Source organism: Ictidomys tridecemlineatus, chromosome 3 (genome assembly GCF_052094955.1).
Source record: "Ictidomys tridecemlineatus isolate mIctTri1 chromosome 3, mIctTri1.hap1, whole genome shotgun sequence".
NCBI lineage: Eukaryota > Metazoa > Chordata > Mammalia > Rodentia > Sciuridae > Ictidomys > Ictidomys tridecemlineatus.
Window position 1 is genome coordinate 33,844,832 of NC_135479.1, and position 23,515 is coordinate 33,868,346.

The 23,515-nt window shown below is 32.7% G+C and overlaps 1 protein-coding gene across 3 annotated transcripts in view; it reads left to right on the forward strand.

Moving 5' to 3' along the window:
• Window positions 1-23,515, forward strand: part of Med13 (mediator complex subunit 13) — a 90,516-nt gene that overhangs the window by 32,154 nt on the left and 34,847 nt on the right. For all 3 annotated transcript variants that reach the window (XR_005726397.2, XM_013357048.3, XM_005321551.3), the window contains exons 9-12: window positions 3,600-4,283; window positions 15,800-16,013; window positions 17,174-17,255; window positions 22,949-23,070. Coding sequence is in view for 2 of the 3 variants with exons in the window: in XM_013357048.3 (XP_013212502.1) it covers window positions 3,600-4,283; window positions 15,800-16,013; window positions 17,174-17,255; window positions 22,949-23,070 (1,102 nt within the window). In the remaining variant the exon portion in view is untranslated. The remainder of the gene's footprint in view (window positions 1-3,599; window positions 4,284-15,799; window positions 16,014-17,173; window positions 17,256-22,948; window positions 23,071-23,515) is intronic.

Here is a 23,515-nt window from a genome sequence, read left to right on the forward strand (position 1 = left end):
TGAATAGTGCACATTTATTGATATTAGACTTGTCTGATAGAATGTTCAAGTTACTTGACAAAATTTAAGTTTCAGATGTTAACACTAAATTAAACAGATTTCCCAAGTTGGTTTGATTTCTAGTATGAAATTCATACTAAGGATTCTAGAATTGTTGTCTTTAAAAAACCTTTTTTTTTTTCTTTTTTTTTAAGTAAAGGTCTATATCAGACTATGATAGTGTTGTCAAAATTTTATCCTGGTGCAGTGGCACATGCCTGTAATCTCAACACCTTGGGAGATGGAGGCAGGAGGAGTTCAAAGCTAGCCTCAGCAAAAGCGAGATGCTAAGCAACTCAGTGAGACCCTGTCTCTAAATGAAATACAAAATGGGTCTAGGGATGTGGCTCAGTGGTTGAGTGCCCCTTAGTTCAATCCCCTGTACCCCCCACAAAAAAAAATTTTTTTTTGAAGATCCATATAATGGTATATACCGATAATGGATTATTATTATATAGCCTCAATGAATATAGTTTCTATTCTTATAGCTGGATAAGTAAATATATGGCTGTTTATTTTCCACATCCCTTGTATTTGTGACATAACAAAATAATTCACTTCCTTAATGGAGGTATTCTTAATACTATGTAGACTACACCTCAAAATTTTGGTTTTAAGAATTCATTTACACTCTCAAAAATTATTGTGGGGACTAAGATATGGCTCAGTGGGTATATTGCTTGCCTACCTCTGGGTCTGATACCTAGTCCATCAAAAAGAAAATAGAAATGTGTGATACCAAAAGTGCTTTTATTTATATGGGCTATATCTATTTATATTTATTTTAGAGAAATTTTGAAGTACTACTTAATTTATTAAAAACAATAAGCCCAGTGTATATTAACATGAATAAAATATTTTTATAGACATTAACTATATTTTCTAAAACAAAAAATTATATAAGTGGCATTATTTTATAGTTTTTAAAAAAATCTCTTTAAAGTTGAGCATTATAAGATAGATGGATTTTCCCATATTTACTTTTGCATTCAACCTCTTGTTGTCTTGGTTGAGATATATGACGAAAATGCAGCCCACACAGCTGTGCAGTTGGAAGAGGGAAGATAATATTTTAATAACTTTTTCAGATAATTATGGATATTATCCTTTGATACTGCACCAAAATTTGCAAATGATAGTTTATTAAATGATAGTTATAATGTGGAATCTGAAGCCATGTTAATGAAATTTTTATACTCCACTAATGACTGAATGGATATTTTACTTAAGCATGATTTTTCTTACATTGGTTATTTGGAAAACATCAATTCATTAAATTATGTGGCTCTTCTGAACATTTTGTTATAAGGTAGCAAAAATTTTATTCTTTTATGTCATTAATGATCTCACCAGAAAAGTAAATATCAGAAAATTGTCGAGTTCCCTTTGGCAGATAAACTTTTCCAAAGTTCTGTATCTTACTCTAAAGTTCAGATTTATCAGTTTTTCTTCCTTAAAATGACAAACTTGTTGTGTTCATTTTTGTAACTTAGTAAATAGATTTCCTGAACAATCAGTCAGCTATGGATGGATACTCATTGTTTTTCAAATAAAATTGGTGTTCTGTGAAAAAAAGGCCTAATTCATCTTGTACCTCAACAAGTGTTTTTCCTCAGAGCAACCATTATACTTTAATATGTAGCAAACATTCATACATACACACCTACTTTTTTTTTTTGTTGTTGTTACTAGGAATTGAACCAATGGTTCCTTCACCACTGAGCCCTATCCCCAGACCTTTTTATTTTTTGAGAGAGGGTATCACTAAGTTGATCAAGGCCTCAGTAAGTTGCTGAGTCTAATCTTGATCTAGTGATCTTTCTGCCTTGGCCTCCTGAGTATTTGGCATTACAGGGGTGTGCCTCATTGTATACCTGCTGCTGATGCTGGGTTTTTTTTTGGCGGGCGTGTGGGGGACTGGGAGTTGAACCCAGGGCTTTGCAAATGCAAGGGAGACACTTTGCCACTGAGCAGCTACATCCCAGCCTTTGTCTAGCTTCTTAATGAAGTTTTTTCAAACAAATCTAAGATACCATTTAACTCTGTAGTACTTTTCTGTGTGAGATTTATTTATTTATTTTTTCCTTTTATGGTGCTGGGAATTGAACCCAGGACCTTGCATGTGGTAAGCCAGTACTCTACCACTGAGCTGTACCTCTGGCCCTGTTATTTTATAATTCTGTTATTATACCCAATAAAATGAGCAGTAATTCCTTGATGTCATAATACCCTGTCAATATTTGTCTCAGAATAGATGGTTTGTTTGACTAGCATGCAAATTTAAGGAGTACTTGTTTAAGTATTCTGAGTCTCTCCTGTATGTGGCATTGACTTGGTTAGAGAAACTAGGTCAGTTGTCCTATAGGATGTCCCATGTTCTGAATTTATCATTTACCTTGTATACCCAAATTTGGTTTTCACTGTCATTTAACTTCTTCTTTAACTTTTATATTTCTATAAATTGAAGGTAGCTCTTACAGTTGGGCTTCCCAGTACAAGGTGTGTTAGTAACCACTAGTAGCTATTTAAAATAGTATAAAAATTATATTTAAAGTAGTATAAAAATTAAGTTATTCAGTTGCGTTAACTATTTCAAGTGCTCAAGAGTTACATACAGAACATTTCCATCATAGTACAAAGTTCTTGTGGGCAATGCTAATCTAGAACCTTGATTAGATTCAAGTACAATGTTTTTGGCAAGAGTATTTTATGGACAGTGTTGTAGTTGATTTGTAGTAGTCGCATCAGAAGAGACATAACGTTTGGATGTCCCACCTAATGTTTTTTTTTTCTTATATTTATTTTTTACTTTTAACTGGACACAATATCTTTAGTTTACATTTATGTGGTGCTGAGAGGATTGAATTCAGTGCCTCACACATGCTAGGCGAGCACTCTACCACTGAGCCACAATCCCAGCCCCCACCTCTAATAGTTTTAAGATCAATTGGTTGTTGATCACCTTGAATAGTTTCTAACAATGTTAACTGCAAATAAAAAGTTTTTCTTCTTCCTTTACTAATGAAGTCTTTTGACATCTTTTTCTTGTCTTCTTGTATTCGCTAAATTATTTCAATAAAAGTAGAAATGTTTGAAGTTAATATTCCTTTTTTTTTTTTTTGGTACCAGGGATAGAATCCAGGGTGCTTTAACCACTAAGCCACACCCCCAGCCCTTTTATTTCTGATTTTTTAATTTTTAGTTGTAGATGGACACAATACACAGTATCTTCATTTATTTTTATGCAGTGCTAAGCATCGAACCCAGTGCCTCATGCATGCAAGGCAAGCACTCTACCACTGAGCTACAACCCCAGGCAATTATTTCTTATTTTGAGACAGAGTTTTGCTAAGTTGCTTAGGGCCTCGCTAAATTGATGAGGCTGGTCTTGAACTTTTTATCCTTCTGCCTCAGCCTCCCAATTTACTGGGATTACTCACATATGCCTCTGTACCCAGCCAGATTATTTTTAGGATTATATGAAAAACAAATAATATTTGAAATGTCACTTTGTTGTAATAGTGATTCTCTAAATATCAAACCTTTATTTTAACTTGCAGGCACAAAAATCCCAAACCAAGAAATTCTGGACAACAAGGACAGGTACCATCTTTAGGTCAGCAACAACAAGTACTTCCTAAGCACAAGACCAGTGAGAAGCAAGAAAAGAGTGAAAAGCCACAGAAACGCCCCTTGACTCCTTTTCACCATCGTATATCTATCAGTGATGATGTTGGCATGGACACAGATTCAGCCAGCCAAAGACTTGTCATCTCCGCTTCAGATAGTCAAGTGAGATTTTCAAATATCCGAACTAATGATGTAGCAAAGACTCCTCAGATGCATGGCACTGAAATGACAAATTCACCTCAACCACCCCCACTTAGTCCTCACCCATGTGATGTGGTTGATGAAGGAGTGACTAAAACACCTTCAACTCCTCAGAGTCAACATTTTTATCAAATGCCAACACCGGATCCCTTGGTTCCTACTAAACCAATGGAAGATAGGATAGACAGTTTGTCCCAGTCTTTCCCACCTCAGTACCAGGAAGCTGTAGAGCCTACAGTATATATTGGTACAGCTGTAAACTTGGAAGAAGATGAAGCTAATATAGCCTGGAAGTATTACAAAGTCCCAAAGAAAAAAGATGTAGAGTTTTTACCACCTCAACTTCCAAGTGATAAATTCAAGGATGATCCAGTTGGACCTTTTGGACAGGAAAATGTAACATCAGTTACAGAGTATGTATTTTTTTTAATAGTCACTACTATAAGTTAAGGGTGGAAATGATCTAAGTTCTTAATATTAGGACTCCGGGATTTGTTTCAGAATAGGATTTACAATAATAAATCCTCTGAGTATTAAATTTGTATAATTTCTTTTTTTTTTTTTCCCCTCAGGGAACCTCTTCATTGTGAATAGTTTAGCCACCAAAAAAAAAAGTGGAGAAAATAATATATAAACACTCATATCCATCAGCCAACCAATGTTAGAACTCCCGTGTACTATTTTTCTTCTTTCATTTCCTGAATTGGTGCTTATTATTTCTATGTGTAGCTCTAATTAAGTCACATTAATGACTTTATGGTATTTCCTTGTTACTATATCATAATTTAATTTGCTCTCTAAAAGATGGATATGTTGATCATTTTCAGTTTTTCACAGTTACAAAGGATGTAACTGAACTTGTTTTGTACACATTTCTTTCTGCACTTGTATAAGAATTACTGTAGGAAATACATTGAAAATAAGAGTTGCTAGGCCATGAGGTTTGTCCATTTTCAATCTTAAGGGTTGCTGTCCAAACAGCTGATATAGTTTTTCTCTAATGAACCAGCAGAGTATGAGAAAAACTGTTATTCTTCATTTTCCTCAATAATTGGTGTTAGGAGTCTTTGAATTTGGCTGTATGCAAAATAGCATCTCATTGTCTTTAATACATATTTTCCAGATTCCTAATGAAGTTAAGCATCTTATAAAATATATATTGATCATTTAGATTACCTCTTCTGTGAATTGCAGAGTCTTTTTTTTTTTTTTAAGTCTCTCTTGTCTGATTTGTTCTTTTCACATTCTGGTTACCTATGTTAGTAATATGTGCTATAGATACTTTGCTTCATCTGTGATTTGCCTTATTTGTTCACTATATTTATGACATATATTATGACATACTTTGGGCAGAAGGTGTTTTTTTTTTCTGTTTTCTGAATATATATACAGCTTGTCAAATAAGCCTTTTGCATTTTTACATTTTTTTAAAACATGAATTCCAACAAACTGCTACTACTATATTCCTTAGAACTGTCTACCTATTTGTTAGTCAAAGGCCAAGTAGTATGCAAAGATTACATTTCCTTCTCTCAGTCCATTGTCAGTCAGTTATGTTTTTGTTGTTTAAAAATTACTTAAGGGTTAAATGATATCTTAGACTTTATTAGTTGGTTAAAATGTCATATGTCTCCATTATTTGTGTATTTTTCCCTATTATGTAACTATTATATAGAATTTTTTACTTTCTAGTGTTGTTTACTGGATATGTTTTCTAAGATTTTATTTTAGTAGATGGTAGATGCCTAAGTTAATATAACTAGTGGCTTCTCTTGGGATTTGCTCTTATTTTGTTGACAAACATCTTCAATACTCTTCTTGAGTGAGAGATTGTGGGAAATATATATTTAACATCTTTGAATTTCTGAAAATGATTTGATTTTGTCCTTATACTCATTGATAATTTGGCTATATATTGCGTTTTCAGTGAAATATCATTTTCTCTTAGAACTCTTATGGCATTGTTTGTCTTCTAATGGCTTCCAACAAAATATGTAATAACAGTCTCATTCTGGCTCACTTTTTAAAGAATGTGATCTGTTACCTCCATGAGGCTTTAGGGTTTTCTTTTTAGATTTAGAATTGTGAAATTCTAAGAATATGTTTAAGTATAGCAATCTTTTTTGGTTTTTTTTTTTTTTAAGTCCTTGTACTAAATACTTGAAGGGACTGTTTAATTTGAAGTCTTTTTTTTTTTTTTTTTTGTCCTGCTACTGGGAAATCTCTTTCTTGGATATCATCTCTCTTTTTTTTCCCCCTATTCTCTTTGGAACTTTATGATTCCAATGGTGAGTTTATTTTCTCATTTTAAAATCTTTTTCCCCCTTTTGTGTTCTGGGGGAATTCCTTGTTTTTTATAGCCCTTTCTAGAATTTCTCTGTCTTATTTATTTATATATGAATGATTGAATGAATGAATGAATGAGATTGGTGTTGCTCTATTGCCTATGCTGGCCTTGAACTCACAGCTGGGATTATATAGGTGTGCCCCATGCTGGGCACACCTATATAATGTTAATAAAATTTTCTAAACAGATTTTTTAAAAATATTTATTTTTTTAGTTGGATACAATATCTTTATTTATTTATTTTTATGTGATGCTGAGGATCGAACCCAGGACCTCGCATGTGCTAAGCAAGCGCTCTACTGCTTAGCTGCAATCCCAGCCCCTAAACAGATTTTTTTAAAAAATACAAGATTAGCATCCCCTTCTTGTCATTTGTTTAAAAAACTTTTTTTGGCTGTAGAATTACCTTATTTTGATCTTTTATCTTCATTGTTCTTCTTTTATTTCTGATAATAATTATTTTTTATAGACACTTTAAAATGAGAGAATAGATTGGAAAGTTTGTGTACATAGGCTAACATTTTTGATTGGCAGGCCTTGCTTCACTTCAGAATGAAGAAGCAGGTAATGTCTTTGACCTCATCACTTTGTTTTTTGAAAAGAAACTCTTCCATCAAGCATGGTGGCATACACTTGAAATCTCAGCTGCTTGGGAGGCTGAGGCAGGAGCACCACAAGTTCACCATGAGCCTAGGCAATTTAGGAGATCCTGTTTCAATTTTTTTTTTTTTTTTAAATGAGTGTGAGGACTAGGGATACAGCTCAGTGGTAGAGTGCCCTGAGTTCAATTTTCCATTATCTTTTTATTTATTTATTTATATTTTAGTTGTAGTTGTACGCAATACCTTTATTTTATTTATTTATTTTTATATGGTGCCGACAATTGAACTCAGTGCCTCACACATGCTAGGTGAGTATTCTGCTGAGCCACAACCCCAGCACCTCCATTACCTTTTATGAATTATGAATTTTTAAAAAAAATCTGTTTTCCCATTTTGAGCTCTTCTCATTTTCGTCTAGACATGTTAAGTTCAGATTTTTTAAAAATTTTTTTCTAGGCATTTTGAGTATTATATTGTTCATATAGTTTTCCTACAGTCTCCTTTTGCATACTGTAGACTGTGAACTTTCTCTGTTGTATTTCATCTGATTTTGAGCTTCCCTAAGATTTAGTCTGTTCCATTTATAACCTCTCATTTTCCCTACTGTTAAGCAATTTATTCTCTCTTAAAATGCCTTTGTTATCATTTTAGCAGACACCTTGTGTTTCATCTAACACTTTGAATTTAAAATAATTGTAGGATTTTATTTTTAATTAAAGTCTGGATTTTGAATTAAGAAACTTCAGAATACTTTTCTGATCAATAAAGTCAACTAACTTGTGTAATAGTGGATCTTTTAAAGTTAATGTCTTAGAAACAGGTTTAAAACAAAGATCATAATCTAGCTAGGCATGGTGGCACATGCCTATAATCCCAGTAATTTGGGGGGTGGGAGGCATGAAGATTGAAACTTTGAGGCCAGCCACAGCAATTTAGTGAGGCCTCTCAAAATAAAATGGACTGGGGGTGTGGTTCAGTGGTAGAACACCCCTGGGTTCAATTCCCAGGAAGAGTGGGATTTAAATAGGGAAGAGGGAGGGTAGTAATTTATCCAGTATTAAATACAGATATCTAAGCCAACTTCAGGTCTTGCTTGAAACTGTTAGTCTAAAGAATGTTTTGTATACAGCAGCCAGAGTGACCATAAGTTAAATGATGTTCTTAATTTGCTTAAATCCCTCCAGTAGTTTGCCTTTATACTAAGAATAAAATTCAAAGTCTTTCTCATGATAATGTAAAATTGTACAGTCTTCTGCCTAACTAGTTTTCACCCTGTTTGCTTTTTGATTTAGCCACACTGTCCTCCTTGCCATTCCTTCCAAAAGCCAAGCTCTTGCCTCTTGACCTTCCAAATTGCATCACACAGTTTGGGGAACTACTTACTCCTTATCATTAAGTACCTTTCAGATAGAATTTTCCTGATCATTCTGTCCAAAATATGGTCTATCTTTTTTCCCCCAAATCATGTCTATACTATACATTGGTTTTCAATTGCTCCTTAATATATCTCATCTGAAATTATGTATTTGTTAATTGTCTTTTCCCTACTAGAATGTAAGCTCTATGAGGGCAAGGACTCTTTGTTTGCTGCTGTATTCCTCTAGCTTTAACACAAACATGCCTATAAAAATCTTAGGAATATAGTAGAAATTCTACAATGTTTGGATGAATGAAACAGCAGTTTGGTCCTAGAACATTTTATTGCTTTAAAACTTGTTTACTTTCCAAGTTATATTTTCTATTTAATGTATGTAAAAATGTAGTATAAATATTTTCAATTATAAAAACTTCAAGAGTGAGTTTTTATGGACACATTGTGTTCATAAGATCTAAGAATTCTGGCTATAGCTTTAAATAAATACTTTGGCTGCTTAACCTTAGTATACAGCTTAACATTAGAATCTGTTCTAAAAATGATTTGACATTTTTCTTACTGAATAAGAATGAGAATGAAGAAGCATAATATAGAAAAATAGCATGCAGAGTAGAGTGGTACTGGGTCATGATTATGTAAGTTAAGGAAATAACATGCTTTTGCCTGTGCCTGGCTATCATTTTTTCTCTCATAGAAAAGAAAAACAAACAAACAATTGAATAAATTTTTAAAATTTTTGTGTTATTTTGTCTCTTGAGCATTGTTAAGACTATGATAGTTACTAAAATTTGTAGTATGTCAAAATTTACTCATTATAGTGTTATAGATTAGGAGATAGGTCAACCATCAGAGGTTTTGCTTCTGTATGCACTAAGAAACATTTGTGGATTATAATAGTTCTATACTTGGTTGACAATTTTTTTTTCCTCATGTTTCAGTCATTTAGATGATTTTGTCCTTTCCCTGGAATTCTTGTCCTATGGCAGTAATTCTTAACTGGGGGTATTTTCCATCTTATCATCCTCAGGATGATAAAAATATTTTGAGAAATTTTTGGTTGTCATAATTGGAGATATGCAAGTGACATGAGGTAGGTAGAGGCCAGAGATGCTAAATACTTTTAATTTTATTTTTCCCAATCCTGAGAATTGAATCTGGGGGCACTCTGTCACTGATCTTCATCCCTAGCCCTTTTTATTTTTTATTTTGAGACAGGGTCTCTGAGTTGCCCAAAGTGGCTTCAAACTTGTGATTCTCTTGCCTCAGTTTCCCCAGTAGCTGAGATTACAGGTATGTATTACTATACCTGGCTTGCTAAATATCTTTATAGTGCAGGTGTAGTCTCTCCACAACAAAAAAATTATACAGATCCACATTTTAATAGCGTTGTAGTGCTTTAAGGTAATGAATACCTTTTTAATAGTAGCTATTAATAGCTATTAGGTCCACTGTGTTTAATGATAAACTTCATTAGGAAGATCTCCCAGTATTACTGTAGTCCCCCTAAATCACAGTAAAATGCTGGCATAATCTTTGTTGTCACATACTGAAGCATAAAAGTCCTTTTTCCCCCATGGTGAAAAGGATCTTTTGGAAGAACCTGAAATTCTATTATATTTCCTTTTGAGTTTTGAAAGTGTATTTACATGTGTAGCAATTAATTTTAATGATGTTAATTAGAAGACTTTTTGCAAGTCCTGAATTCTTTCTCCTTTCTTAAAACAATTATCTTTCTTTTTAAATTCATTTTCTTAAAATATATATATTCTAGGGCTGAGGTGTGGCTCAGTGATAGAGGCTTGCCTAGCATGTGTGAGGCACTGAGTTTGATCCCTGGTATCACATATAAATAAATTTTTAAAAAGGCCCATCAACAATTTTAAATATATATATATATATATATATTTTTTTTTTCGATATCAGTTTGCATAAAACTGAAATTTCTGTTATGTGCAAGATGTTGTGAGACACTGTAGGAGTATAAAGTAAATTTGGTCCAGGCTCCAAACTTGTTGTATAATGGAAGATAACATTAAATTATCTTATAGAAGCATGAATAAAAAATAGCAGAAGCTGGGCACTGTGCTGTACTCCTGTAATCCTAGCAGCTGAGGAGGCTGAAGCAGGAAAATCACAAGTTCGATGCTAGCCTCAGCAATTTATCAAAGCCCTAAGTAACTTAATAATACCCTATCTCAAAAAATAAAAAGGACTGGGGATGTGGCTCCGTAATGAAGCACCACGGGGCTCAATCCCTGATACCAAAACAAAGAAAAACAGCAAGAATGCAGAGCCACAATTGGTTGAAAAATTTAATTCCATTTATGGAGATCAGAAGCTTTTAATGTAGTTTGGCATGGATAGGGATCCTGCTTAGTAGTTTAGTGTGTTGTGATGAGAAATGAGATTGGAAAGTGGGTTAAAGGCAATAGAATAGCAAATTATTGCTCATAAATTGATACATTATCCTTCAAACAACAGGAGTACTGTTGCAAGCTTTATGAGCAAGGAGATCGATTTGGGCATGTTGGAAATACTCAGACAAAAAGTGATGTAAGGTTATCTCTAGGAAATTACAAACAGCAATAGATGCAGGGATATATCAATGCTACAGATACTATGATGTAGTTGAAAAATCTTTTCAGCAAGTTGAGTAGTAGACTAACAGAAGAGTTAACAAGCATATTAATTTCTTGAGGAAGATGAGAAATAACAGGTTTGAAGATTTCTTTACAAGCCTTTTTACCTATTTTAGGCTACATCTTACCAAACTTCAGTTTTATGATTTTATTAGAAGTTGCTTTCCAGAATAGAAGTACCTTGAAATAACTATTGGCATACCTTACTAAGTATGGTCTTGCTAAATAATTAAAAATATAAATAATAAATAATAATGGCATGTCAACTTAAAACAAAAATAGTTTTTAAGAAGAAGGATTGAGATACCTTTGAGATACCCTTTTCATCTGTGACCTTAGCTATGTATATTATATGCAGACTGCAAAATGTGAATTCAGTATGAACTGTCTGATTAGACAGATTCCATCCGGTGTTGAAACATGTGTATATAGCTTAAGAGGAAACCGTTAAAAACTCTGAGTAGATACAGAGTTCAAAGGGCACGGATATATCTAAACAATTAGTTTTCTCATGATAGTTGAATTTTTCATAGAGAATTATAGTAGGAGGAAAATTGAGAGTTTTGTTTTTTGTGTGTGTTGAGTAGAAATCCATTTTCCATTTAGTATAAATAGATGCTTTCTGTTGATCACTATTGAAAGGTGATATGTACTATGCTTCCATAATAAATGGATAAATGAAAGAAAGCTTTGCTCTTCATTTCTCTGCTGTGTAGTTTTTGATAGTAATGGCTAACTAGTACAGGGTAATAGAATGCATGATTTCTAAATACTTCCCTTAGTCTTAGACTTACATGTGTAGCACCTTATGAAAATATTTTCACCAGCTATGTTAAAGTTGAATTCCTTTTTTAATTTGTTAGAATTTCATTGTGGGAGGGAGATGTTAGGGGTGGAACAGAGCATGTCCCATCCGTGGAATATACAGACATCTAGAAGTTTTTAAAACAAAATCTTCATTTTGTTCCTTATTGTATTTAGTTTCTCTTTTAGTGATAGTGTCTATTTTAGAATAGAGGCTGAGGCTATGGATCTTATCATTTTAAAGACAAAAAGTTTTGCCAAGAAGCATTATAGTTTTTAAATCTTTTTTCAAGGGTTTAGTTCTTAGTTTTAGTAGAATTTGTGATTGTTTAAAATAATCTGCTATTCTAATTCAGATGGAAACCTTTCTAAACCCTGAGCAAAGAAAGATGTATACCTGAGTATAGTTCTTTCCATGTTGTTCTGTAGTCAGGGTGCATTACGATGTTTTAACTATTTTAATATTCATCAGTAGAACTACTGCTTTGTTGTATTATATCTACCAGATTTTTATTGTATGTGTATAGTATAGAATGCATTATTTGATCTCTTAAAAGGTAGTTTTGAATGCCTTTGTCTCATAGAAAGAAACCTGTGATGAAATAAACTCAATTTGATTGTACTCTAAATCTTTTAAGTAAGTCTTCTCTATTTGCTGTTTCATTTTAATGCAATAAAACTCTAATTTTGATAGTTTGATTCAGTTCAAGGATTCATTCTGAATGTGGGAGATGGTACTAGAATAAAGAAAAGGGAAAGATTTTAAGGTTCATTAAATTCATCTGTTCTTTAACATTTCCTTCTATTGCTTGTCTCCTTCTATAATTGTCAATCTTAAAATACTGTCATATTGTAGAGGAATTTTTATTAAATAAAGGCAGCTCTACCCTAAGCCATGTTAAATTTTATCAGTGCATTTCAGGTCAGTGTGTTATTGTCAGAGTGAAAAGTGGGAGATGTGATTAATGATACAAAGGAAATTTAAATTTGTTTTGGACTTTTCAACATTTCTGCTTATGGTTGTACCTGATTCTCTTCCAGTTTGTCTGTACTTAGCTTTATTTCTAATTGAAACTATCTGAAGTTAAGTATTTGGCTATCTATGAAAGTTCTTTTTATTAAAGGAGAGGTGTTCTTGTTCCTGTATATGAAAGTATTATGTGTACTATATAATTGAATATTAACAGTAAAAATTTGAATTTTTAATCAGGCACCTCAAAACTCACAATTTTTTATTTCTATTTTTATGAACTTTTAATACAGAAGAATGTGTAATGTAAATTATTTTAAAATTTATTGTGATTTGATATTGACTACATTTAAAATTTTTGCATATCCCAATGTCTGTGAGAATGATTCAATAAAATAACAAAAATTTGTGTTTAGGCAATGCATTTGGTTTACTCCTTTTTATTAACAGAGCCTTGTGAAGGAGGATTAGTGTTTTTAACAATGTTACTGTGCACTAGTTTAGCACCTATGTGTGTAAACAGTGTGGCAGTTTTTATGCTTCTACCAGAGAACAACTTAATGTGCAAAACAGTTGTTTTATTTACCTGTACAGAGTAGTAGTGTCAAGATGTGGATGGAAGAGCTTCTTTATGCTTTTTTCCCTATTAATAGTTAGTTGTTTGAGTAAATATTTAAATTTTTCCATTCATAACTTTCCCCACTACGTGACCTTGAAAAACCACTTGTTTCTATATAACTTCCACATCAAAGTTAGAAGGACTGCCCTCCATTTCCTATCTTATGATGTTATTTAAAATATTAAATAAGAGAGTACATGTCAAAATAAAACTATTTTTTAAAAATTATAGTATCCCACAGTTTTCAGCCAATAGTTATTTAGGATTCAATATGATGAGGTATAGAGCTCTTAATGAATAAATGTTCATAATAATCTGTTATAAACAGAATATGAATAATACATGCTGTTTCACCCCTCCACATAGAGGACAGAGTGATGGCTAACGCTAGGCATTCATAGATGAATGAGATATTATATTCGTCATTCAAAGAATTTACATTTGGACTAATATTCCCAAACCGTATATATTTGTCTAAATGTTCAGAGTAGATAAACTATGTTTCTTTTAATATTTTATTTTTTAGTTGTAGATGGACACAATATCTTTATTTTGTTTTTATATGCTGCTGAGGATCAAACCCAGGGCCCCGCATGTGCTAGGCAAGTGATCTACCGCTGAGCCACAACCCCAACCCAGCATCAGTACTTTCTACGATGTAAAGATAATTTATTTCAAAGTACCAGATAATTGTAATTATTAATGCAAAAATATTTCAGTTCTTTTAGATATTACTTATTCATTAACAAATATTTATTGACTGCCTATTATGTGTCAGGCACTCTTTCCATTTGAGATAACTCAGTGAACAAAGATGATTCCAGATCTTGTGGGACTTTTATTCCAATGGGAATGATAACCAACTATGAATGTAATAAATCATATATGTTAAAAGGTAATTCCTAATGGGAAGATAGGGAATGGTAAGAGGGATCAGTGTTATAGATAGGTGATCATATTGCAATTTTAAATAAGGTTGACAATAATAAGAAAGATCTCACAGAGAAGGTGACAAAGATTTGAAGGAATTAAAAAAATTGGCCATACAGATATTTGGAGAAAGAATGTCCCAAACAAAGGGAAGGGTTAAGAGGTGTCTATTCTGTTTAAGGATCATCAAGGAAACCCTTCGAAGTGGTGTAAATGAGAGAGGACAATAGTAGATACAGATGGCATTCAAGAGGAAAAAAAATTGAACTAGATATTGGAAGGTGTGGGTAGGGTATTCTAAGGATTTTGGTTTTTACTCAGAGCAAGCTAGTCTTTGCAGGACTTCAAAAAAAAAAAAAATGTATGGCTAGAAGCCTGGCTGCCACTATTCTGACAGCTTGGGAACTTTGTAAACCTCAGAGAACAGGAATTTGAGAGTCTTAAAAGCTTTTATGCAAACTAGAAAATAGTCATTTTGTATTCACACTCTAGTCTTCAGGGACATGAAACATGAACACTCTGGTCTTTGGAGAGACATATGTCCTGATGCTTCTGAGAGTTCTGGGTACAAATCAGCTTGCTGCTTGTTATGAATTCTCTTTTAACCTTATATTTCAGCCTTCTCTGATCTGTCAGTTTCTACAACTTATCTTTCCAAGTTCATTGTTGTCCCCACCCCCACTTCCATTTTTTCTTTCTTTGGATACTAGGGATTGAACCTAGGGGCGCTTAACCACTAAGCTGAATCCCCAGCTCTTTTTATTTTTTATTTTGAGATGGAGTCTTGCTAAATTGCTGAGGCTACCCTTGAACTTGGCAATCAGCCTCCCTAGTCAGTTGGATTATAGGCATGTGCCACCATCCCAGCTTTTTTTCTTCTTTTTTCCTCCCTTGTCATTTTATTGAGAGCAGAGAAAAACATACATTTTATAGTCACCAGTTCAACCAGAGGACTGGTAATATAAAAATTATTATATTTTCCAGTGTGTTTAGAAAAACCTGAAGTGCTTAACACTGACACTTTACCCTATAATTTATCTTGTCAAGAATAATAATACAGTAGTAATGTTGCTTTGATGAAATACCCAATCAGGCCCTCAAAAATTTTATTTTTAACTGGGGGTATAGCTCAGTGGTAGAACGCTTGCCTAAGCAAGTTTCTGAGATTTGATCCCTAACATCACAGAACACAAACGAAACAACTCAAAATTTTAAACTTAAAATATGTCCATTCATGACAGTAAGAAAGGATTAATCATTTTCACTGTTTAAATGTATAAATTGTATAATCAAAGTATCTGACTCACTATATAAAGCCCACACTTAAGAGTCATTGTCCTGGAAGAGTTTAGATTTAAGAGTCCCTTTCAGTAAATGGATTTAGATTAGTTATTGTGCTTGAGGATTTGAGAATAGAATGAGTTATTGAAGGATAATATATTTTGGTAGGAAAGACCTGGATTTTAGTTCCCTTTTTTTACTGCTGAATTTAGGATGCATAATAAGTTTTTTCATTTGTAAAATCAGAGATTACAGGTTGGATAATGTTTAATTTTTTTAAGTCACGTGATGCTTAAGTTTGGAAACTTTTTATGCTTTTCTGGTAAATATAATTATTTTCTGATTTTATTTTTTTCATGCAGATTAATGGTGCAGTGTAAGAAACGTTTAAAAGTTTCTGATGAATTAGTTCAGCAATATCAAATGAAGAATCAGTATCTTTCAGCAATAGCATCTGATGCAGAACAAGAACCTAAAATTGATCCATATGCATTTGTTGAAGGAGATGAGGAATTCCTTTTTCCTGATAAAAAAGATAGACAAAATAGTGAGAGAGAGACTGGGAAAAAACACAAGGTAAGAGAAATCACAGTATACTGAAGGTTCACTGATGATTTTGTAGCACAACATAGAGTAGCATGCTGAGTATATACCTTATCATTTTTCTTCTTCTTTTTATAAAAAAAAAATATATATATATATATAATATATATGTGTATATATTATATATATATATATACATATTATATATATTTATTTAGTTGTAGTTAGACACAATACTTTTATTTATTTATTTTTATGTGGTGCTGAGGATCGAACCTAGAGCCTCGCACATGCTAGGCGAGCACTCTACTGCCGAGCCACAATCCTGGCCCCTTCACTTTTTTTCTTTTAGAAAAATTGATTGTACACACACTTTTAAAAAAAAATAAGTAAATAAGGCAGATAGTACACGTTATGGCTGATCTCTGACAAAAGATGTTTTTTGTTTACTTCTGATGTTTCTGGACTAGCTAGAGATATTCTTGTCATAAGTAAAATCAGGGCATTATGGTATAGACTATTTTGACACTTGAGTAGGAATATGTTAAAAGTGAATTATCTGCTTTCAGTGATAAAATATATATTACTGAGTTTTTTAAAAAGTTATTTTTGAATATGTGATTCAGGAACTTACTTATAGTGTCCCCAAAAGTAAAAAACTTAACATTAATTAAATGTAGGACATAAAAATTTTTTTTGATTAAAAATTTCAGAATTAAACATTTTGGGATTAATTGAGCTTATGATCACTCTACTAGATTAAAAAAAGAAGTTGCCTTAAATACAAAATGTGAGAATTGAAAGCTGTAAAACTGGGGAAAGGACCCAGTAATATGTGTAGTACAAATAATTAATTTCACTAGTTTTACTTAACCCTACTATTTGCATGATACTTAAACTGTTGTTCTTTTTTATGAAATAGAACGAATGCCAAATTTACAATTTTGTAGATGTAGATTAAAATTCCAGCTCCCACTATCAGCCATGATTCCTGGGGCAGACTCTTTAGATTTTTTCTCTTTTACTCTCTTTTTATTTGAACATAAGCATACAATGTATTTGTTAACTATAAAAGTTGGTAAAAATTAGTGTTAATGTACACAGAACATTTATCAGAATACTTGACAAAAAATTGGTAGGTTTTGTTATTGGTAAATAACACATTTTAGGCTAACATGTAATACTGTTTGCAGGTAGAAGACGGAACATCTACTGTTACAGTTTTATCACATGAAGAAGATGCTATGTCATTATTTAGTCCCTCTATTAAGCAAGGTAAAACTTTTTATTTCCCTTTCAAAAATCATTGCATCCAGAGTTGTCTCTACAGACTTACGTCTGATACTGCTGGAAGTTTTACTGTTTCTTCTTGCAAAATTTATATATTTTATAGGATATGTGGATGAATTTATTATTTATCTTTTATTGGGAGGAGCAAGTTGAGTTGACAAAAATTACATTATGAATTGTTAGAACACCCCCCCACACACACACTTTTTATCCTCTCCTTTAAATAGTTCTTACTCATGAAATTAGTAGATTGGATAAGAATGTTGCCTAAGGTTCCTCAGATATAAAAACTCAATTTTTCAATTAAACTTTCTGAAATATTTTTCGTCCACCCTTCGTAAGTGTTAAGAGTGCTATTTCCAAGGTCCTTAATTGAACAATTTATTGAATACCTGTTATGTGTGCTAGGCATTGGGGATAAAGTAATCAAGATTCCACTTCAAAATTATCTGACTTATACTCCTTGTGAATGGAATAGAGACACAGTGTAACAAGTTTGTTTAAAAAAAATTATTTATCTTTAAACAATATTTTAAATTAGTAAGTAAAAAGTAAATATGTATGATATACACACACATACATATTGTGGAATTGCTAAATCAAACTTAAAACACATGCAATTTAATATACATCACCTCACATAAGTACTACTCTTCTGTGATGAGAACACTTAACGTGTGTGTGTCTGTGTGTGTTTTTGTGTATGTATGTATGTATCCATATACATGTATCTGTCAATTTTTTTTTTCCCTTCAGTACTGGGGATTGAACCCAGGATGCTTACCACTGAGCCATATCCCAGCCCCTTTTTATTTTTTTATTTTGTGACAGGGCCTCAGAGGTACTGAGACTGGTCTTAAACTTATGATCCTCCTGCTTCAGCCTTCTGAGTGGGTGGGATTATAGTTCACCTGACTTAAAATGTCCTTTCTTAGTAAGTGTCAGGTATAATATTAACTTTAGTCAGAATTCACTTAACTTTTTTTTTTTAACTTTTTTCCCCTCCACATTTTGTTATTGGTGCATTATAGTTGTATATACTGATATGAATTATTTTTACATATTAGTACATCCACATTTGACCAATAGCCCTCCAATTACTTTTTTAAATATATATATATTTTAAGTTGTTGATAGACCTTTATCTGTCTGTCTGTCTGTCTATCAATCTATCTATCTAAGGTCCTAAGAATCGAACCCAGTGCCTCACACATGCCAGGCAAGTGCACTATTGATGAGTCACAACCCCAGCCCCAATTACTTGACTTTTGATAGGGGCAAAGGAAGATATTTTCCAGCATGTGCTTTTTGAAACAAAATTTTGCTTTAATATTTGGAATAAGTAGGATCAGTTTCTATGTTACAAGAAATAAGAATAAGAAGAAAGTCTATGTGTGCAAGGAGCAGATGGTCTTTTTATGAAGTAAATTTAGTGGTTGATGCTTTTAAGTAACTTGGTGAGTTAACAATTTGAGTTTTTGCCATCTAAAGATTTAGTGCCATCCCTATCAAAATTTCAGTGTCAATTTTTACAGAAGTAGAAGAAACAATCCTAAAATTTGAATGGAACCACAACATAACCTGAATAGGCAAGGCAATCTTGAGCAAAAAGATCAAAGCCAGTGGTATCACACTACCTGATTTGAAAATCAATGACAAAGCTATAGTAATTAAAACAGCAAATATAGGCATTTTAAAAAGGTACCTAGATCAGCAGAAGTGAATAATAAGTTTTGAAATAAGTCCAACTGATTCATAGATGCCTCAGATACATAATGGGAAAGTCTCTTCAGTAAGTACTGGGAAAACTGGATATCCTCCTGCAGAAGAATGAAATTAGAATCTTATGTTATATATAAAAGTCAACTCAAAATGGATTAAAGACTTAAACCTAAGACCTGATATTGTAAAACTACTAGAAAAAAACATGGGGGAAAATTCCATGAGATTAGTTTTGGCAGAGATTTTTTTTTTTTTGGATCTGATTCCAGAAGTACAGGCAACAAAAGCAAAAATAGGCAAATGAGATTACATCAGACTAAAAAGCTTCTGTATGATGATTCAAACAGTCAACAGACTGAGGAGATAATTCTGAGGAAACACTATATTTGCAAATCATATCCAATATATAAAGGAACTCAATAGAAAGAAAATGTCTTGATTTAAAAATGGGAAAAGGACATTTCTCAAATGAATTTATACAAAATACAATAGATTTATGAAAAATATTCTACTTGACTGATTATTGGGGAAATGCAAATTAAAACCATAATAAGATATCACCTTATGCCTGTTATAATGGGTGTTATCAAAAAGATAGAAGATGGCAAGTTTGGCAAGGACATGGAGTAAAGGGACCACTTGTACACTATTTGTGGAAATGTAAATTTTTAGAGCTGTATTTAATAAGTATGAAGTATGGAATTTTCTTCATAGAACTGCCTTATGATACATCAGTCCCACTCTTCAGCATATATTCAGAGGGTAGGAAGCTAGTGTGTTGATACTGATACCTGCATGCTTTTATTTGTTGTGGCATTATGCACTATAGGCAAGATATGGAATAATTCTTAGTGTCCATCAACAGGTGTATGCATGAAGATTAAAAAAGAAAAATTATGTTACTTGTGACAACATGTATGAAACTAGAGGACATTATATTTGATGAAATAAGCCAGGCACAGAAAGATAAATACTGCATGATCTCACTTATAGGTGGAATCTAAAGTACAACTCATAAAAATCAGTGAACATGTGTAAGGCTTAGGGTTCAATCTCTAGGGCCACAAAATGAAGTCAGAGTTAAATGGAAGTTAACAGAGCCTGGGGGATAGAGGTTGGCCAAGGGGTATAACATTTCAGTTAGGAGAAATAAATACAAGAGATCTGTTATATCATGGTGTCTCCAGGTAACATACATATGTTTCTTGTATTATGATGGGGGGCATCCTAAATTAAACCATTATAAGTTGAAATATTTTAAGTCAAAACTGTACTATTTTATCTAACCTACTTAACATCATAATTTAGCCTAGTCTACCTTATATGTGCTAAGAATACTTAGATGATTTGAGCAAAATCATCTAACAAAAACTTGTAAAGTGTTGAATATCTCCTAAAAATTTTTACTACCTGTGTCCATTAAACAGTGCCCATAAAGAATCAGTTGTTTACCTTCATGATCATGTGGCTGACTGGGAACTGCTGCCTCTTCTCAGTATTTTAAGAGTTATCATGATACATTCTGTCACTCCAGGAAAAGATCAGATTCAGAGTTTGAAGTACCATTCCTACTGAATGCAAATGGCTTTTGCACCAACATAAAACTGAAAAATCATAAGCTGAACCATTTTAAACTGGTAAAAGTCTTGTTGTGTATTTGAAAATTGCCGAGAGTAGATTTTAAGTGTCCATACTACAAAAAAAACAGTGAGATAATGCTTATATTAAATAATTTGATTTAACCATTAACACACACATATATGAAAAATAAGTTCTTTGGTTCCCCTCACCCCTAAAGTATTCTCTAGGATACAGAAATTGTGAATCCCCTGTGCCTGTGATGTATATTTCTCAAAATGTGAACTATGTACCCCATTGTAGAGTATCTCAGGTGGGGCTTTATAATCTTGGGTTTGTTTGTTTTTAAATTTTCTAACAGATATGACATTTTTTTATGCCTTTATTTTATTTATTTATTTTTATGTGGTGCTGAGGATTGAACCCAGTGCCTCGCACATGGTAGGCAAGCCCCAGCCCCTGTAATCTTGGTTTTTAATAAGTATCCTAAGATGATTTTTACATAGTCTGAAATTACTGCTATGGTGAATATTTAGAACTGACACAATGAGGCACTGGGAAAGCAACTTATTTTTCTGAAATTGAAGGCTATCTCAAGTTAATTGATATACAGATGATTTGGAAGGTTATATATTATTACTATAAGTTGTTTTTCTTATGTGGTAATATAAGAGGAATTTGATTTTTATTGCTTTTGTATACTTTTTAATCATATGTCGTCATCTCCTCCCAACTGCGGGTGGGGAGCACTGAAACCTAGCTTATCTAAGAACTAATATTTATTGAGTATTTTAAGTGCCTATTTCTGGACAAAGCAGTGTACTTTTATTCTATCACATTAAATTCTGGGCTACATGAAGGCACAGAGAGATTGTCAGTATACCAAGAAACATTGTTGGTGGAAGAGCTGGGGTTTGATTTAATAATCTGTCTGACTTAAGAACTAGAATTCATAATTATTGTACTATGCTTCTTTTACATGTCAGGAAGTTGGAAAAATAAAAAATCTGTATGTGCTTTTTTAAAAAAATTAATATTTAATAATTGTACATATCTGAGGGATACAGTGTATTTTAATACACATGATACACATATACCATATGTATTAGTCAAATCAGGGTAATTAGTGGGGTTTTTTTTGTTGTTGTTGTTAAATAGTTGTAGACAGACATGATATCTTTATTTTTATGTGGTGTTGAGGCTCAAACCCAGTACCTCACATGTGCTAGGGAAGCGCATTACCACTGAGTCTCTAATCCAGCCCAGTTAATGTTTTCTTTTTGTTATTATTTCATTATGTTTGGAACCTTCAAGCTCCTCTTTTCTGTTTCTTCATAAAATATATCTGTCCTCCCTCTAGCTCCTTTCTCACATCTAGTAATCACTCACAAACACAGTAAAAGAACACAGCGTGAGATCTGTCCTCCTAGAATCTAGTGTTGAATTGTTATATCTCTAGGTATTGTGTTGTATAATGGATATGTAGAACTTTTTTTTTGCTTTTTGCTTTTTTGAAGAATTGGTCCTAAAGGGAGCTCTTTCTTTTATTTTGTTATAAACTAATTAGTGAAACTTACTAATTTTGCTTAACTAACTTCCTTCATTCCTCCATTCCATGCTGGAGATTTAATCCTGAATCTTGCATATACTATGCAAGTACTCTGCCACTTATCTCCATCCCCAGATGTTCTTATTTTCATTTTGAGACAGGTTCTAGCTAAGTTACCTAGGCTGGCTGTGAACTTATGATCTTCCTGCCTCACCCTTCAAAGTAGCGGAGTTTGCTGCGTTTGCTACCATGACCAGTATAACTAACTTTATATCCAGTGAACAACTGCCCATTTTAACAGCATCTCTATTGAAATAAATTTACATAGAATAAAATTTATTCATTTCAAATTGAAAAAAGTATGCTTAATTCTGTTGTCCTATAGGATTTTATTATTTTTATTATTCGTTTAGAATACTTACATAGATTACATAGCCTTTAGTGCTTCCTGGGGAAGATTTCCACCGTTCATTTACAACTTCATGAAAAATGTTTTTTAAATTTTAAATAAGAACTTAGAATTCTTTGTTGTATAGTCTTCTTACAAATTTAATATCTTGGGCTGGGGATGTGGCTCAAGCGGTAGCGCGCTTGCCTAGCATGCGTGCGGCCCGGGTTCGATCCTCAGCAGCACCACATACCAACAAAGATGTTGTGTCCGCCAAGAACTAAGAAAAAATAAATAAATGTTAAAATTCTCTCTCTCTCTCTGTCCCCCTCTGTCTCTCACTCTCTCTTTAAAAAAAAAAAAATTTAATATCTTGTTTAAGTAAATGGAATAATACTTGGTTGTAGTTGAATTTTTTATGTTTCTGATTGAAACGTGTAGATGCTCCACGCCCTACTAGTCATGCACGTCCTCCATCAACCAGTTTGATATATGACTCAGATCTGGCTGTCTCTTATACTGACCTTGATAATCTCTTCAATTCTGATGAAGATGAATTGACAGTGAGTATCCTATTAATTGTTTAGGATTAAGCTTGTTTTCTTGGGTTTTATATAAGTTCTTTGGAAGTGATTTGTTGCTTGAATACTGTTTTAGGTCAAAACAGTAGGAGATATTTTATAATAAAATATCATTTTTTTTCATTTTAATCTCATGTTTGAATCATCTTGACATAGTTTTATAAACTTTGAGATGACGTTTTACTGTTTTGTTATGATGTTTGAAGGATATACAGTGAAATTTGATATAAGTTGTGCTATGTGTTCTTTTTCTCCAGTCCTTAGGAAGAAGAATAATTTTCCTATTGTTTGATCTCTAGTTTATGAAATAACTCTGAAATTGACTTATGTAGAGAATATATAAATAATTAGCAATAAAAGTTATGCCTTATCACTTTATTAAGGAAGATCACTTTCGAATTTTTTTGGCACCACTCTATTATAAGAC